Raw genomic sequence first — 17567 nt, 5'->3', positions numbered from 1 at the left:
CTTTTAAAGACATGTATAGAAAAAATGAAAAAAAAACTAAACAATGGAAAATGGAGATTGTGTTTGAATACTCTGGTTTTCTTTCCCCTTCTTTATATATTCTGTATATCTTAAGTTTGAATGAATTCTTATATTATAATGGAAAAAAATATTTTACTTTTCAAAAGATAATGAAATAAATGGTGATTCAGCACACACAGAAGACTTTAGGGACACTATGTTAGTTTGCTAGGGCTTACAAGGCACAGACTGGGCAGCTTAAAAATTAGAAATATATTTCCTCACAATTCTAGAGGCCAGAAGTCTGAGATGAAGGTGTGGCAGGGTTGTTTCTTTCTTTCTTTCTTTCTTTCTTTCTTTCTTTCTTTCTTTCTTTCTTTCTTTCTTTCTTCCTTTCCTCCTTCCTTCCTTCCTTCCTTCCTTCCTTCCTTCCTTCCTTCCTTCCTTCCTTCCTTCCTTTCTTTCTTTTTTTCTTTCTTTCTTTCTTCCTTTCTTTTTCTTTTATATAATATATTTTATTGATTTTACACAGAGAGGAATTGAGAGGGATAGAGAGTTAGAAACGTCAATGAGAGAGAGACATCGACCAGCTGCCTCTTGCACACCCCCCACTGGAGATGTGCCCGCAACCAAGGTACATACCCTTGACCGGAATCGAACCCAGGACCTGTCAGTCCGCAGGCCGACACTCTATCCACTGAGCCAAACCGGTTTCGGTAGGGTTATTTCTTTGGAAGCCTCTCTTTTTTGCTTATGATGAGGTATCACCCCCGTGTCCTCACCTGGTCTGAAAGTGTGTCCTAATCTCTTATAAGGACACCAATCATATTGGATTAAGGTCCATCCTAATGAGCTCCTTTACTTTAAATTAAAGACCCTATCTCCAAATACAGTCATATGCCGAGGTACAAACGATTAGGACTTGGGTTTGGAGGAACACAATTCAGCCCATAACAGATACTCAGATTATACTGAGATCTGAATTTCCTCTTGGTGTTTCTGTTTTCCTTTTTCTGCAGCTTCCTCCATCCCTGACCCCCACAGAGCCGGTTTCTTATTCTTAAGACTTAAAATTCTGACTGGTGAATAGTTTCTAAGCAATTGTTCTAATTTATTGAGAATTTTTGCCATGTCATTTAAAAATATTTAATATTCTTCAAAACTCAAATGCGTTCTCAAGCAAAACTGAAACTGCCTGCAGTTCTGCTTCCTCCTTTGCTCCCTTCCGCGTTTGCCCGCCCCCCTGTCACGCCCTCAGGAAGAGGCATGGCACCTGGAAACCAGAAAACAAGTTAACTCCTGGACTGAATTTCTTTTTTAAAAAAGATCCTCACAAGTATATGTCTCCTAGCCTTCAGAAGAGGAATAAGAAAACAAAGGTTAAAAGCAACTGCTTCTTATATAAAAGAGGAAGTTTTCAAGAAAATCCTGGTAAGTTATTGATTCAAACTTTATTTTATACTTTTAAGGGTACAGCTATTTAAAAAAGAAGAAGAAAAAAAAAAAAAACACCTCCAGCTCTACCTTTTATATAAGCACATGTTTTTATATTTGTAAAAATACTGAAATTGGTTGTAAATATGAATGGACAAAATACACATGGATATATTTAACTGTTAATTCTCACAGGAAGATATTTTTCCATGACTTTTAGAGAAAGTGTGAGGGAGGGAGGGAAAGTGGGAGGAAGGGAAAAAGAGGGGGGAAAAAGAAATAGAGAGGGAGGGAGAAAGAGAGACGGACAGAGAGACACGTGGATTCGTTTCCTCCTGAATAAGCCCAGGCAGGGATGGGGATTGAACCTGCAACCCAGGTATGTGTCCTTGATCCAGAATTGAACCCACGACTCTTCTGTGTTCGGACTGATGTTCTAATCACCTAGTAGGTCCTAGTCACACCAGCGAGGGCTGAGGCTAACTTTTTAAATGTACTTCAGGTGATGAGTATGTTCCTGGTTGTGTAGGGAGTGGGAAAGAACTGGAGAAACAATGTAAAGAAGTTCAGGAATTAGAGCATAAAAGAATGTAAAGGAACCAGGGGTCATGTGAAATTATGCAAAATTCTGTCCTCAGTAACTTAAATGTTTCTGTGGAAGTGTTTCCTCCAAATCCATCTCATGCAGGAATCTGGTTAAAAACTGAAGTGAAAACAACTTCAGGAAACGAAACTTAACTTGTTTGTGGCCATTTCTCTGCAGTCCTGGGAGAGAGCCAGGCCTCCCAAGTGTCCTTCCCGTACCAGCTCAGAGTCCTGTAGAGCAGAACTCTTGAGCGCATAGCTATCTGGGGGCCACTGAGGACCCCCCTGAGGTGAGGGTGGGTGGGGGCCAGCACTCGTCCCTAAGAGCTCTGCTAACTTGGTACTTCTCCTGCAATACTAAACAGGCAACTGATCACTCCAGAATGGCATCCTGCTGCTTTGCCTGTAATTAATGTTACTACTACTACTAAGATTTATGTTCATGATTATTTCAAAACAGGAGGCTGAGGGCTCCTGGAAAACCAAGAGTTATGTCAAGTCATTCTCAAATTTTTCCACACCAGTCATAGTGATTTTTATCTTTACTTAGGCCCAACACTATATATGCAGATTCTCTTCAAATTGACAAGTTATTGGAAAAGCATTATTAAATATAATAGCTTTAAATTATTATATGTTCACAACTTGCCGAAACTGGTTTGGCTCAGTGGATACAGCGTCACAACTGTTATTATGTGGGGTGAAGGAAGTTGAGAAACTTTTGACATTATTATCTTCAGTCCAAGGCCGTTGTTAAAGAGTTGAGTATATTACATTGAGATTTTTTTCCTTATAACAGAAAGAAAGCTCCAGATTTGGAGGCATAAATGTCAGTGACCTTATTAGGAAGAGGATTTCTGTCTCCCTGGTATCTATTAGCAGAATCTGATTAACAGGAAGTGAAATGACACAGTTACCTATTAGATGGCACCAAGTTCCCCTTGTGAAATCCCCTAAACTAGATGTAGCACAAAACGAGCCACTAGCTGTGTACAGGCCAAAGAGCTATAAGAAAAAGGGACTACAGTGGGAATTTCCTGATGTGCTGCTTCGTTTCTAGAATGTTGAGCCCCAGTTGAATATTGTAATAATCACTGGCTAATCCACAGAGAAAATCTGGACTCTGCCCTCTCAGTCTTTATGTTATTCCGAGAGGGAGGATGGTTAAATCGCTGAAAGAGGACTCTAAGGGAAGGTAGAGCATCATCAGACTTGAGGAGTGAGCCTGTGGAAAGGGGAAAGCCCTCCCCAGGATCAGGTCCTGGAGCAGGGGCAGCAGATGAAAACAGCGGAGGTGCTGAGGCTGTGACTCAGGGCACCTGCAGCAGGAAGGGGCCTCCTCCGGGGAAAACAGGTATGAATCATGGCCTCATGTAGGGACATAGCAGAAAGCTAATACGGGACACTGCGAAGGACTGCAGGAGAAAATGTTTATTAATTAATGTTCCTTTCCTTTTGAGAAAACTTCCTTTTCATTCTTTGTTACCAGATGATTGAAGTTAGAATTAGTTCTGGCCTACAGGGTAGCACAAAAGAGGTTTCTTCAGATTTCTGTCTGGAATTTAAGCCAAATGAAATAAGTGCCCTCGTCCTTTGACTTACAAACATGGCAAACTCAAAGGTTTCCAAATATTTATTATTTTTAACTATTCTAAGAAACTATGCTATTCACTCAACAAATTTTTGTTAAGAAGCTTACTATGCTAGGCACTGGAAAATAGTGAACAAAATGCAGAAAAGCTCTTGTTTTCATTAAGCTCACAGAATAACGGGCGAGACAGAATACAAACAGGTAAAAATATGTGAAATATTTGCTTGTGATTAGTCTTCAGTAGATTTTTTAAAAGCCGCAAGAGGAGTTGCACCCTCACTCCTCTTGAGGAGTTGGGAGATGATTTACAGTTTGGGAAATGTTGGGAGATGATTTACAGTTTTCTGTAGACAGGCAAAGCATTGCCTCAGTGAGAAGATGCCATTTGAAGAAAGACATAAGGGATATGTGGAGGCCGTGAGCTGTGCAGGTGTCTAAGGACATTCCAGGGAGAGGAAACAAGTGAGGTGCCCCAAGCAGGAGCAGGCACTGCCTGTGTTAAGCAACAATGAAATCAGGGGGCTGGGCCAGATACATAGAGAGAAATAAAAGAAGGGGTAACAGGCTGCCAGGATATGTAAGGCACCTATTAGTTCTTAATGAGCTTGCCTCCACTCTGAGTCAAATGCAAAGCCTCTGGAAGGGATTGAACAGAATGTTGGTCTGTTATTTACATTTGAACAGACTCACTCAGGCTGCTATTTTGAGCTGTCCCCAAAGGGATCAGAACAGCAAGAGGAAAACTAGTGAGGGTGCAACTCCTATAATGCAGGAAGAGAAGATGTGGCTTGGACTGGGTGGCAGCAGTGAGGTAGTGGTCGGCAGTCAGGTGCTGGGCATGTTTTGAAGATAAAGCCTATAAGATTTGCTCCACATTGAACGTGGAATGTAGAAGAGAAAGAAAGAAAGAATGCCTGCAACACTTTTCTGATTGCTTATTGATTTTATTAAAAATATTTAAATATGGTTTGGCTCAGTGGATAGAGAGTCAGTCTATGGACTGAAAGGTCCCAGGTTCGATTCCAGTCAAGGGCATGTACATTGGTTGCGGGCACATCCCCGGTGGGGGGGGGGTACAGGAGGCAGCTGGTCGATGTATCTCTCTCATCAATGTTTCTAGCTCTCTATCCCTTTCCCTTCCTCTCTTGAAAAATCAATAAAATATATATATATTTAAATATATTTAAATATAGAAGACATGTGCTAGATGAAGGATGTTTCTTTATTCTTTTCAATCTTCTGTATGTTTAAAATTTTTAAAGTAGAAAGTTTAAAGGAAAAGATGTCCCATAAACAATTCCTAAGCAACAGTCCAATCATTTGCATTTTAATTTGCTGGGTCATACTTTTTTTTTATGTAACAGATTCTCAACAAATATGTCTCAGGACTAGGTCTGTTCTGCCTACATCTCTACTTTCTTGTAGTTGCTTTCTGAAACATGACTCTTGCAAACTCAAGAAAAGGTGACTAATCTAACAAACCAAAGAACCTCATGAAGACTTATTTCAATAAGCTGATAGAAAAAGTGGAAGTTTTCAGTAAAGCTCTGGTAAGGGCTTTAAAGATATATTTCATCAACTTTCTTTAAAGGCTATATTTTAAAACTAATTCTAAAAACTAATCAGAACCATGAAAACGAATATACTTTCAAGTGTACATGAGCTATTTCTAACAAAGCAATTCTGAAAGGATGAGAAATCTCACTACTTTCATATACATGTTGCTAGGTGTAACTTACACTGACTGCGGAATTCTTTTAAAAAGAAACCTTCCCACAAAGAGAGTGCAGAGTATTTCTGGAGGTGGAAGGCTTTGGTGATGAGGCTGGAAGAGCTAAGTAAAATATAGATCAGAAGATCAGGAATTGAAACATACCAAACTGTGTAGAAAATTGTAGCTAAGAGCATGCCAAACTCTGTCCTATATCACTCAAGATGATATCAAAAAGTTTACATCTAGCTAAAGATTAAACACTCCAAAGTTTAATTATTTTAAGGATTTCCTTCATAACTAGCTTGTACAGAGACTTTGCAAAGAAATACAGAATTTTAGAGTGCACTTTGTAAAATGAAACTAACTTGCTTTGCAGTTTCATTTCTGAACATCAGAGCAGGGTGTGGACCTGCTGGAGATCAACCAAGACTGCAAGAATTCCTTCCTGAAGGTAAGTACATGCATGGGCCCAGCCTCTTAGAACTAGGACTGGGCACCAGTGCTTGCCCTGCTGGTTTGTGCCAGAACCCGCCGGCGATGTACCACACCTGAATGAGGGGGTAAGGATAAGAAAAGACAGACAAGAACAAGCTGGGAACAGGAGGACGGAGTCTGGGTTGACTGCCATCCCGAGTTTATTTCTTAGCTCGTTTTTATACAGCAAAAGCAGGGAGGTACAAGATACAGGTCAGCAGATGGGCTAAGTATTTACCCATCACCACATCTTTGTTTCTGCACATAAGCAGAGAATTGTTTCCTAACCTAACACGCAAGCAGCAGGTTAAACAGTATGTTATTCTTTACAAAGGTCAGCAGTATTTTTACATTAGCAAACTGCAAAACAAGCTGAACTCCCAAGGCAGCTATGACTTTTGTCCTACCAGAGCGGTGTCCACCAAGAGACCCCTGCTTTCAGGGCAGCTCCGAGGAAAACGTCCCCTGTTTTCAGGGCAGCTCCCAACAGGTTTGATCCTTCCTGATCACCTGCCCCACCCCACTCCTCGCCCAAGAAAAAATATAAGTCCTATGGAAATAGATCCTGAAATTAGGTACGCATAAGGAGAACTCTGGGGTTCAAAATATTCCCAAAACAAAATAAAGGAGATAAGGTGGAGGTCTTCTCCCCAGCTCCAACCAGAACAACACCTTCGCCCATTTGAAAAAGCAGAACAAAAACTTTCTGGTTCCAAGACAGCTTTCTGGTTCTGGGCCAATTCCCCTCACCATGAATGGGACAATAGGTTGGCTGAAAGGAGACACAATTCAATCATGAATTTATTTTCCTGATCACAACTGCCCATCCCCCGTCCCCATTTACTTTATTTTTTTTATTTTTTATTGATTTCAGAGAGGAAAGGAGAGAAAGGGAGAGGAATAAATAGAAACTACAATGATGAGAAAGAATCATCAATTGGCTGCTTCCTGCAGGCCTCACACTGGGGATCAAGCCTGTAACCCAGGCATGTGCCCTGTCTGGGAATGGAACCATGACCTCCTGGTTCATAGGTCAATGCTCAATCACTAAGCCATGCTGGTCAGGCTGCTCCTCCTTTATTTACACTAGGTAGCTTCTTGACAAGTATAAAGGCCCTTCGTGTTTAAAAAGCATCCCAACACTTTAAGATATCAATCAAATCAAATAATGTTCACAAAAGGACTTTGTAAGCCTCAGGGCAGTGAAGTTTACTAGTTTTATATAAATATTAGTGGTCGGGTGCACGAATTGGTGCATGTTGAAAGGAAATTAATTAGAAGAAAGATTTGTGTGGTAATTACGTTACTGCAAAAAATTACCTATCAAAATAGTATATATAATATAGTATTAAAAATTAAAACACATGTGCAGTTGGTGCCAGCAAGATATTTATATGTATTTTTCATGTGCGAGTCAATGTTTATTTTAAATTGCCAGTGGGTGTTATATATATGGCTGGTCAGTAAGTTAGTTGGATGGATAGATGGTCAGGCACTTAGCCTTTTATATATATAGATTAACAAGTCATCACCCTAAACTAGGTTGAAGACACTGATTATGCCAAGGAATTATGTCAAAGCATTATTAAAACCTTATTGCCCAAATCATTGTCACCTTGAATTAAATACATGGATCCAGCCAAATATAGATGTTAGACCATATAAAATGATCAAAATTAACAGAGTGACAAATTCATGTGAAAGCATTACCACATACATAACAGCTTCAAACCATTATGTATCTTCTCAGCTCCTGTCAAGGGGTGGGCAGCTGAGAAATTTGTTTATGTTATAAAGGATCTTCATCTTTGAACAATGGGGAAATCTGTAAGATAACATAAAAGACAGGTTTGGTAGGACAGATATCATTAGCTCTATTTATGACAGGTGCTTCCATCTCCCTAGCATCTCTCTCTCACACATACACACACACACACACACACACACACACACACACACACACAAATACAGTATCTCTGGGCATGTAGTGGCTGATAAGCAGGAACTCCTTCATGTGCTGCTTCTTATAGAATGCTGGAGTACTCTGGATAAGGGACTGCCTCAGATGTGAACACAGTAAGTCTGTGGAGAGTGATAAGACCATTTCCAGAGGACAGTCCATTTGCCCAGAGTAACAAGAACAGTTAACACTGCAAGGCCCGTAGAAGCCTGGCTCATGAGGACCAAGGATAGAAACCTGTTTGAGAAACTTGCCCCTTCAGGAACTAAATAAGACAGCAAAAACTAGTAAGAGGTGCGGCTCAGGTTGCTGTAATGAGCCTGTGGATGAAGAACATATGTCTACCAACTTCTCTTTTTACAAAATGAAACCCCTTTCTCATTCATTATGACCATCTGATTTGGAAGCTGGATTTGGTTCTGATCTAATGACAAAATGGAGAAATTTAAAAACCATAATGAGATATCATCTGTTAGATTGGCTTTTATAAAAAAGACAAGAAATAACAAGAGTTGGTGAAAATATAGAGAAAAGGGAGCCGATAGGCACTGTTGGTGGGAATGTAAATTGGTACAGCCACCAATAAAAAAAAAACATTAAGGAGGTTTCTCAAAAATAGAAAGAACTACCATATGATCCAGTGGTTCCATGTCTGGGTATTTATCCAAAGAAAAGAAAAACTATGTCCCAAAACGATATCTGCACTCCTATGTTCACTGCAGCATTATTTATGGAAACAACCTAAATGTCCACTGAAGAATGAATGGATTAAAAAAAAAAATGTGGTTGATACATACAATTTAACCATGAGAAAGAAAAAAACCCTGCCATTGGTGACAACATGGATAGACCTTGAAATCCTTCATAGTGAAATAAGTAAGACACAGGAGGACAAATACTGTATGATCTCATTTATATATTGAATTGAAAAAAAAAAAAAAAAGAAAAATTCGTAGATACAGAGAATAGATTGTTGATTGCAAAGGCAGGGGATGGGGATGGGTGAAATGAGTAAAGGTAAGAAAAAAGAAATTTCCAAAGTTCTTTATTCCATAGACAATGCTAACTCATGGGTTTCCAAATATACAGTTCAAGCATTCCACTACTCTAAAAATATTAACTTCTTCATTCAATACATATTTACTGAGTACTTACTTTATGTCAGGCATTAGGGGGTTCACCACTGAACAAATGGCAAAAATGTCTTCTCTCCTGGGAGTTAAATTCAGAAAATGAGAAGATAAGTAAAACATAGTATGTAAATTCTTTTTTAAAAATAAAGCAAGGAAGAGTGATGGAAAGCACTTTGCAGTGGTTCTCAACCTTTCTAATGCGGTGATCCTTTAATGCATTTCCTCATGGCGACCCACAGGTTGAGATCCGCAAGCAGGGTTTGCCTAAGACGATCGGAAAACACAGATATTTACATTATGATTCATTAAAAGTAGCAAAATTACAGTTATGAAGTAGTAACGAAAATAATTTTATGGTTGAGGGTCACCACAACATGAGGAACTGTATTAAAGGGTCACAGCATTAGGAAGGTTGACTTACAGTTTTGGAGGCTGAATGTCTTCAAGATCAATAAATTTGTTGGTTCCTTCAGAAAGATGTGGGGAAGAATGTGCTCCATGCATCTCCCTTAGCTTCTGACGGTTTGTTGTCAATCTCTGGTATTCCTTGGCTTATGGAGGCATCACCCTGACTTCTGCCTTCATCTTCACATGATGCTGTCCCTAAACATGTGCCTCTGTGTTGAGATTTCTCTTTCTGATAAAGATACCAGTCATGTTGAATTGGGCCCACTCTAATGACCTCCAGTTAACTAGTTACATCTGCAATCACCCCACCAACAAACAAGCTCACATTCTGTGGTACTGAAGCTAGTAATTCAACACATGAATTTTTTTTTTGGAGGGGGTGTCACAATTAAAGTCATAACAATTATGATAAGGCCAATAGTGTGACCAGGAGAGTGGAGGTGGATGGAGGTCAAGATCATTAGACAAGAGGCAGTCAAGAGGGTACAAGGCCAATGTATTGAAATGATCTTCTATGTATCTATTGAGTCACCAAAAATTATGACAGGAATAGTGTCTGAGGGCATGAGTGTCTCTTCCCTTCAGCTGTCTACAGAATGGAGGTCAATACATTAAAATGTATAAAAAGCAAATACTCAGCAAACTCTCAAAGTCTGAAATATTTTAAAACTGAAGTTTAAAATAACATGGAAGTCATATTTTTTATTCTGCCTTCTATCTAAGGGACTTCAAAAATCTTCCATTATCTCTATTATATCATGTTGAAAAAGTGAACCTTAAGACTGTTTCACCTTTCTCAATCCTCTCCACCTAGATTTGACATTCTTGGTAGTGTAAGTGCTGGGAGGCAGTCTTACACAAAAATTAGTGAGGCATCAGCTAAGAGGGAACACCCATTTATCAGCCACAATCTGCCTTGGTTCTATGCTGACATCCTTTGAGAAATAACTCATTTCACTGTTCCTCAGTAGTGTTCACCCCCATGCCATCAATTCAAATAATTCCTTCCTCAGTGTTCCACTCATTCTTTGTTTCAAATGGCTATAAATCTTTTTCTCCCACCAGAGGAGTCCCTGAAGACATGCCTAATATTATTTTTTTTTTCTCATCCAATTTTCAACTCTGCCATTGTTATACGGTCATCTCCTAGCATTATAGGGAGGTGTGGCAAGCTGTCCAGGGTTATTCATTCTGTTACTGACAACCTTGACACTGTCTCAGTTTCTGATTTTCATGCCACAGGGACCTAATGACACTGGTGAGGCTGACAATTCCACATTCCCAGATGAATGGGCAAGGCACAGGTCAGCTCCTCTCTGGAATACATCACATCTATTAGCACCCCTGCCTGATCTTACCTCTGGTTTAACTGATGGCAGTTTGAATAAACAAATAAAAATTTAAGTCTCTGTTTCTTCTCTAAGGTTCTTCCTTCTCTCTAGCTCCTGAGATCTGAGTCTGTTAGAGTGAGGACTGTTGTGGAAGGCAGACTAAAATAGTTCTGTCTGATAAATATCCTTTCTAATCTTTCTATGTTATGCTTTGGTTAAAGCTTTTTGTCTTTATGATGGCCAGCTTCCTAGCTATGGATGTAATTTCCCATTCTCCAACCCACATCTAATTATCCAGTTTTGAATTTTAAAGTTTATTTGCAATATTCAACTATGTGAACTAATTTTTGTATTACTTAAGATTCTGGTTTTGAGTTATGAAAAAAGCAACTTTCACCAAGTTAAGCTTAAAAGGGAAAAATATTATAAGGATAAAGGTGTATGCCACCCTAATTAGCAGCTACTTCTTATGTCATAATCACAATCATCTCTATATATACATATAGAAGCCTAAGCAACCGTTCAACCATTCGACGATTTGACCACTTGACTGTTCGAATTGTAGCTATGACACACACTGACCACCAGGGGGAAGATGCTCAACACACAGGCATGGAAAGGTGGAACAAACTGATGAATCTAACAGGGAGGCAGAGACGGGGGAGGACGGGAAAACATTAGCCAAAGATCTTATATACATACTAGAGACCTGGTGCACGGATTCCTGCACTGGTGGGGTCCCTCGGCTTGGCTTGTGGGGATCGGGCTGAAACTGACAGTTTGACATTCCCTGAGGGGTCCTGTATTGCGAGAGGGTGCAGGCCAGGCCTAGGGACTCCACCAGTGCTCAAATCCATGCACCAGGCCTCTAGTAATTATATAGGGAACAAGGGCGCTAATTGGAACTATAAAACAGTTAAAATAAGTACCAACCAGTTTTAAGACTCAACCTTGAACAGTATTTTATATATGTTGTTTATATGAAATTATATACATAATTGACTCTGACTTCGATGATAAAGAATCATACTAAAATACTTGTTGTATTACTTTTTCCAAGGAAGAAAGTTGTAGCTGTAATATGAGTGAACAAGTAAATCTACCTGAAATGACCAAAGACTGGAACAAAGAGCATGTGAAACAATGGGTAACAGAAGATCTTAAGATAGATGAGAAATACGGGCAAATTCTATTCAATGAAGAAGTGACAGGATTAGTCCTGCAGGAATTAACTGAAAAGGACCTTAGAGACATGGGGCTACCACGGGGTCCAGCACTTTTGATAAAACGCATGTATGACAGATTGAATAATATTTTCCCTGAAAATCACAATCAGGATTCCGGACAATTAGAGCATACAAAAACCTCCAAAAAACACCAAAAAAAGCCACAACAGACACAAAAAGAACAATCAATGCCATCCAATATTGATCATAATCTTAGAGAGACCAAAGATACCAAAGAACAAGAATCTGTTCTTACAAAAGAAAATGCATTAAATGAAGTAGTGACCACTAAAGACAAACAAAAGAAAAAGCTAAAAGCTGAGCAGTTGACTTGTATGCCATATCCTTTTGATCAGTTCCACAGCAGCCATCGTTACATAGAACATTATATTCTTATACAACCTGAAACAGGACCACTCAATCTCATAGACCCAATACATGAGTTCAAATCCCTCACAAATACAGAAACAGCCACAGAAAAGGACATTAAGATGAAATTTAGCAATGAAGTCTTCCGATTTGCATCAGCTTGTATGAATTCACGCACCAATGGCACCATCCATTTTGGCGTCTTGGACAAACCCCATGGTGCCCATGGAGAAATTGTTGGTATGGAAATCACCAGTAAAGATGCCTTCATTGACCACTTCAATATAATGATCAAACATTATTTTGAAGAAAGTGACATCAATGAAGCCAAGAAGTGCATTCGGGAGCCAAGGTTTGTGGAAGTCCTTCTGCAGAACAACACACCATCTGATAGATTTGTCATTGAAGTAGATGTTATTCCAAAACATTCTGTATGTAAAGAAAAGTATTTCTACATTACAATGCAAAACTGTAAAGATGAAATATGGAAACAAAACCAAGAGGCTTCACTGTTTGTGAGAGATGGAGCTAGCTCTAAGGATATCCTGGCCAATGTCAAGCAACGGGATAAGGTTTTCAAAGCATTTACAAATGAAGTAAAGTCACTAGCAGTATCGAGAAAAGAGGCTGAAGAAGAATATGAAAGGATGTCAAATAAGATGGAAGGTGAAGGACAAAAGCTGGTTAAACTTCTCATAGGAAACCGAGAGTCACTGGATGATTCATACTACAATTGGTACATTCTTGTAACAAATAAATGCCATCCAAACCAAACAAAGAACTTAGATTTTCTAAACGAAATTAAATTGTTTGCTGTTTTGGAGTTTGATCCTGAATCTGAGAGCAAAGGGGTGGCCAAAGCTTACAAAAGAAGCCGGTTAGCAAACCTTCACTTCCCAAATCAATATGAGGAAAAGACTACTACAGGAGAGACAATTTCTAGCCTGAATCTTTATGATCAGCCCAGCTGGATCTTCTGCAATGGCAGATCAGACTTCAAAGATGAGAGGTATAAGCCTTTAGAACCACATTTATGGCAGAGAGAAAGAGCTTCTGAAGTCAGGAAACTGATTTTATTTCTCACAGATGAAAATCTAATGACAAGAGGGAAATTTTTGGTAGTGTTTCTATTATTCTCTCGGGTGGAAAGCCCAGGAGATCCACTCATTGAAACCTTCTGTGCTTTCTACCAAGCTCTCAAAGGAATGGAAAATATACTGTGTATCTGTATAGACTCACAGATTTATCAACGATGGGAAGATCTACTACGAGCAAGACTGACAATAACAGATGAATTAACAAGCCATAGTATTTCCACTTTAAATTTAGAGTTGATAAACAGTACTATCCTTACACTAAAACCAGTCACTTGTTCATCAAGAAGGTTTTTGCCCTCCCGTGGATCATCTTCGGTTACCCTAGAGAAAAAGGAAGAGGATGTGTTAACTGCACTGGAAATACTTTGTGAAAATGAATGCAAAGACACAGATATTGAGAAAAATAAATCTAAATTCCAAGAATTTCAGAAAACAAAAGAAGAGCACTTTTATCGAGGTGGCAAAGTATCCTGGTGGAACTTCTATTTTTCTTCTGAAAACTATTCTTTACCCTTTGTCAAAAGAGAGAATTACAAAAAACTTAACGATCTGATACAGGATTTTGCAAAGTCTCCTAAACCACCATTTGTAAAACTTATCAATCTTTATCATCATCCAGGCTGTGGGGGTACTACATTGGCTATGAATGTTCTGTGGGACCTAAAGAAAAAGTTCAGGTGTGCTGTGTTAAAAAACAAAGCAACTGACTTTAAAGAAATTGGAGAACAAGTAATCAAGTTGATTACCTATAAAGCATCTAGCCAGCAGGATTATATTCCTGTACTTCTCCTAGTAGATGATTTTGAAGAACAGGAAAATGTCTACATTCTGCAGAATACCGTCAATTCCATTTTAGCAGATAAGGGTTTGAGATATGAAAAAACACTGGTAATTATCTTAAACTGTATGAGATCCCAGAATCCTGATAAAAGTGCAAATTTAGCAGATAGTATTGCACTAAAATACCATCTTTCTGACAAGGAACGAAGAGCTTTTGAAGCCAAACTGGAGGAAATTGAAAAGCAACACAATGACTGCGAAAATTTTTATTCCTTCATGATCATGAAAGAAAATTTTGATGAAGCATATATAGAAAAAGTAGTCAGAAATACCCTAAAAGGACTGAATATTGACAGTAAGGAAGCACAACTCATTTCATACCTGGCTCTACTCAACTATTATGTTACAGACTTTACAATTTCAGTCTCACAGTGTGAAATATTTTTGGGAATCACAGGCACTAGTACACCCTGGAAACCTGAAAGCCTAGAAGACAAGATGGGAACCTATTCCACACTTCTAATAAAAACAGAAATGGCAGAATATGGGGCATGTGCAGGCGTGCGCATCATTCACCCTCTGATTGCCAGTTGGTGTCTAAAAGAACTGGAAAGAAGCTATCACTTGGATAAATGTCAAATTGCTTTGAAGGTATTAAAAGAGAATTTATTCTATAATTCTGGAATAGGAAGAGACAAATTTCAACATGACATACAAACTCTTCTGCTTACAAGACAACGCAAAGAGTATGGAGATGAAATAGACACTTTGTTTTCTCCGTTAATTGAAGCTTTACAGAATGATGAAGTTGAAAGGGTCTTGACTGAAGGAACTCTTCGATTCCAACAAAATGCTTTTATTTGCCAGGCCTTAGCAAGACATTTCTACATTAAAGAGAAAAACTTTGACATTGCTCTGAATTGGGCAAGTATGGCCAAAAAGAGAGCACCTAAAAATTCCTATATCTCAGATACACTTGGTCAGGTCTACAAAAATAAAATCAAATGGTGGTTGGATGCAAACAAAAACTGTAGGTATATTACTGTAAATGATCTAACACATTTTCTAGAAGCTGCAGAAAATGCATCAAGAGCTTTCAAAAAATCCCAAGAGCAAACTGATGGGAAAGACTATGAAACTGAGACTTGGTCACCACAGAAGTCCAAAAGAAAATATGAAATGTATAATACAGCTGGTTTCTTGGGTGAAATAGAAGTTGGTCTTTACACTATTCAGATTCTTCAGCTCACTCCCTGTTTCCACAAAGAAAATGCATCGTCTAAAAAAATTATGGCAGAATTTTTATCAGGAAAGTGGGATATTCCTACAAAAACAAAAACTGAATATTATTTGGCTCTATCTAAGTTCACTTCCTACTTACAAAATTTACAACCAGATATGAAAAAGTGCTTTGACTTTTTTACTGATTATATGGTTCTTTTGAAAACAAGGACTATCCAAAAAGAAAAAGCAGAGATCTCATTAAGCAATAAAATCAGTAGTTGTTTCAGTAAATATAGGGAACATTTCTGCCATGTGGATATGGGTCCATTACAAAGCAAAGAGAGTCAGTTACTCCAAGAGGAGAATTACAGGAGAGAGATAGAAGCTTTGAAAGCAGATAGTTTTTCTGGACTTCTAGAGTATCTTAATCCAAATAGCAAAGATGCTGCAATCAAAATGGAAAGCATAGTGAACAAATATACTTCCCTCTTTCAGAAAAATCCAAACAAACGGCTGGCAAAGGAGAAACAAAATTTCATTTTGGCCAACATTATTCTCAATTGTCTAAAACCCAATTCCAAGTATATTCAGCCACTTACCACACTTAAAAAACATCTCAGAGAAGTGTTACAATTTGTAGAACTAAATCACCAATACCCAGACCCTTATTTCTTGGCCTGCCTCCTGTTCTGGCCAGAAAATAAAGAGCTAGATGAAGATTCCACGCTAATGGAAAAGTATGTTTCATCCTTAAATAGAGCCTTCAGTAGACAGTACAGGAGCATGTGCAGGTCCAAGCAGCCAAGCACACTTTTCTACCTAGGGAAGAAGAGGGGTCTCAACAGTCTTGTTCACAAGGCTGAGATAGAGAAGTACTTCAGAAAAGAACGAAATAGAAATTCCTTTTGGCAGAGTGGAGAAGTGTGGAAAAAAGAGGGAGTCAAAAACCTCCTGCGCCGTCTCACTGGTCTGGCTGAAGGCAAGACAATCTCTATTGAATATGGAACAGAGAAAAGAATAAAAATACCAATGACGTCTGTTTATTCAGGTCCACTCAGAAGTGGTGGCAACATAGAAAGAGTGTCCTTCTATCTAGGGTTTTCCATTGAAGGCCCTCTGGCATATGACATAAAAGTTATTTAAGAAGATATATTGGCTCAAATATGTTCATATTTCTCTCTGATCTTATTCCCTCTATCCCCATGGCATTTTAATGGCATTATTAGCTTACCTCTGATCATAGATTTTGCTTTTGTTTCTCCCAGTAAATTAAAAGTCTTTGTAGGGCATTAAACATGTCTACACACAGAACTTGGCACACTATGGAGTCTATTGTTCAATGATTTAAATATGCACTTTCAGACTAACATTTAATTAAGAAGTTTCAATTGATATCCACTGGTGACATCATTATTGGTTGTATGTCAATAAAATGTTTAAATTCTATCATGCTTATGAATTTTCTGAATTATGAATTATTCCTTCACTGTGAAAGCAGATATTTAAATTAGATGAGTATGGAAGAGAAAGCCCTTTCTTAATTTATTGAACTAAAAAACAGAGATCCACACCAGAGTGCCACTTCCTCATCTTGGTATCAATAAAAATGTATGTGGAAGGTAAATATTTTGTTCCCACCCCACATCTACCCGCCATACACACACACACACACACACACACACACACACACACAATTCCTTATACTCCTTGCCCTTCTCTCAATTCCTTGCTATGGGAGGGGGATGAGAGAAGACAACCAAATAACCACCAACTTGAATTCCATCTATCTTCTTGCTTCCATTTGGTACAGATGAAACTGTTTCCCCATTCTTGCATCCTGTCAACACAGTCTTAGTTCCACCTGTTCTTTAGATCCCAACTCCCTGGCTTCTTTTTTCATTTACCACCCTCTTTACTTCTCAGCCTGTGCTATATGAATGCTGTTTTCTCTGTCAAATAATTCCTTGTTTTCACCCAACGTTTTCAGAATGTGGCTATTGTAATTTCTCCATCACACTCCGTTAAAGTAACCAACCACCAAGAAGTCTTCCCTGACCACTGTAATCCCTGCCTGATTAGGTAACTTCCTCCTGGTAATATTTGCTTTCCTGCTGGGAATGCCATCTCCAGAAGCTTGTTCCTAGACTTAACACCAGCCAGAAAAGCCACAAACAGCTTAGAGGCTCATATTTTGAAAGATATCTATTGCCTAGGAAGTGAAATGCATGATAATGTAGATGA

General features: G+C 38.7%; 1 protein-coding gene across 1 annotated transcript in view; it reads left to right on the top strand.

The window, feature by feature from the left end:
- The first annotated feature begins 621 nt into the window (after positions 1 to 621).
- The window catches only part of LOC311629346 (uncharacterized protein), a 47639-nt gene continuing 30693 nt past the window's right edge, over positions 622 to 17567 (top strand). Inside the window, 3 exon segments of the mRNA XM_084897311.1 lie at positions 622 to 1431; positions 5701 to 5775; positions 11695 to 16466. Coding sequence (XP_084753437.1) covers positions 1341 to 1431; positions 5701 to 5775; positions 11695 to 16466 — 4938 coding nt within the window. The 5' untranslated portion in view covers positions 622 to 1340.

Source organism: Pipistrellus hanaki (genome assembly GCF_964339955.1).
Source record: "Pipistrellus hanaki genome assembly, chromosome: 10".
In the NCBI taxonomy this organism is placed as follows: Eukaryota; Metazoa; Chordata; class Mammalia; order Chiroptera; family Vespertilionidae; genus Pipistrellus; species Pipistrellus hanaki.
This window is presented reverse-complemented; position numbering and strand designations above follow the sequence as displayed.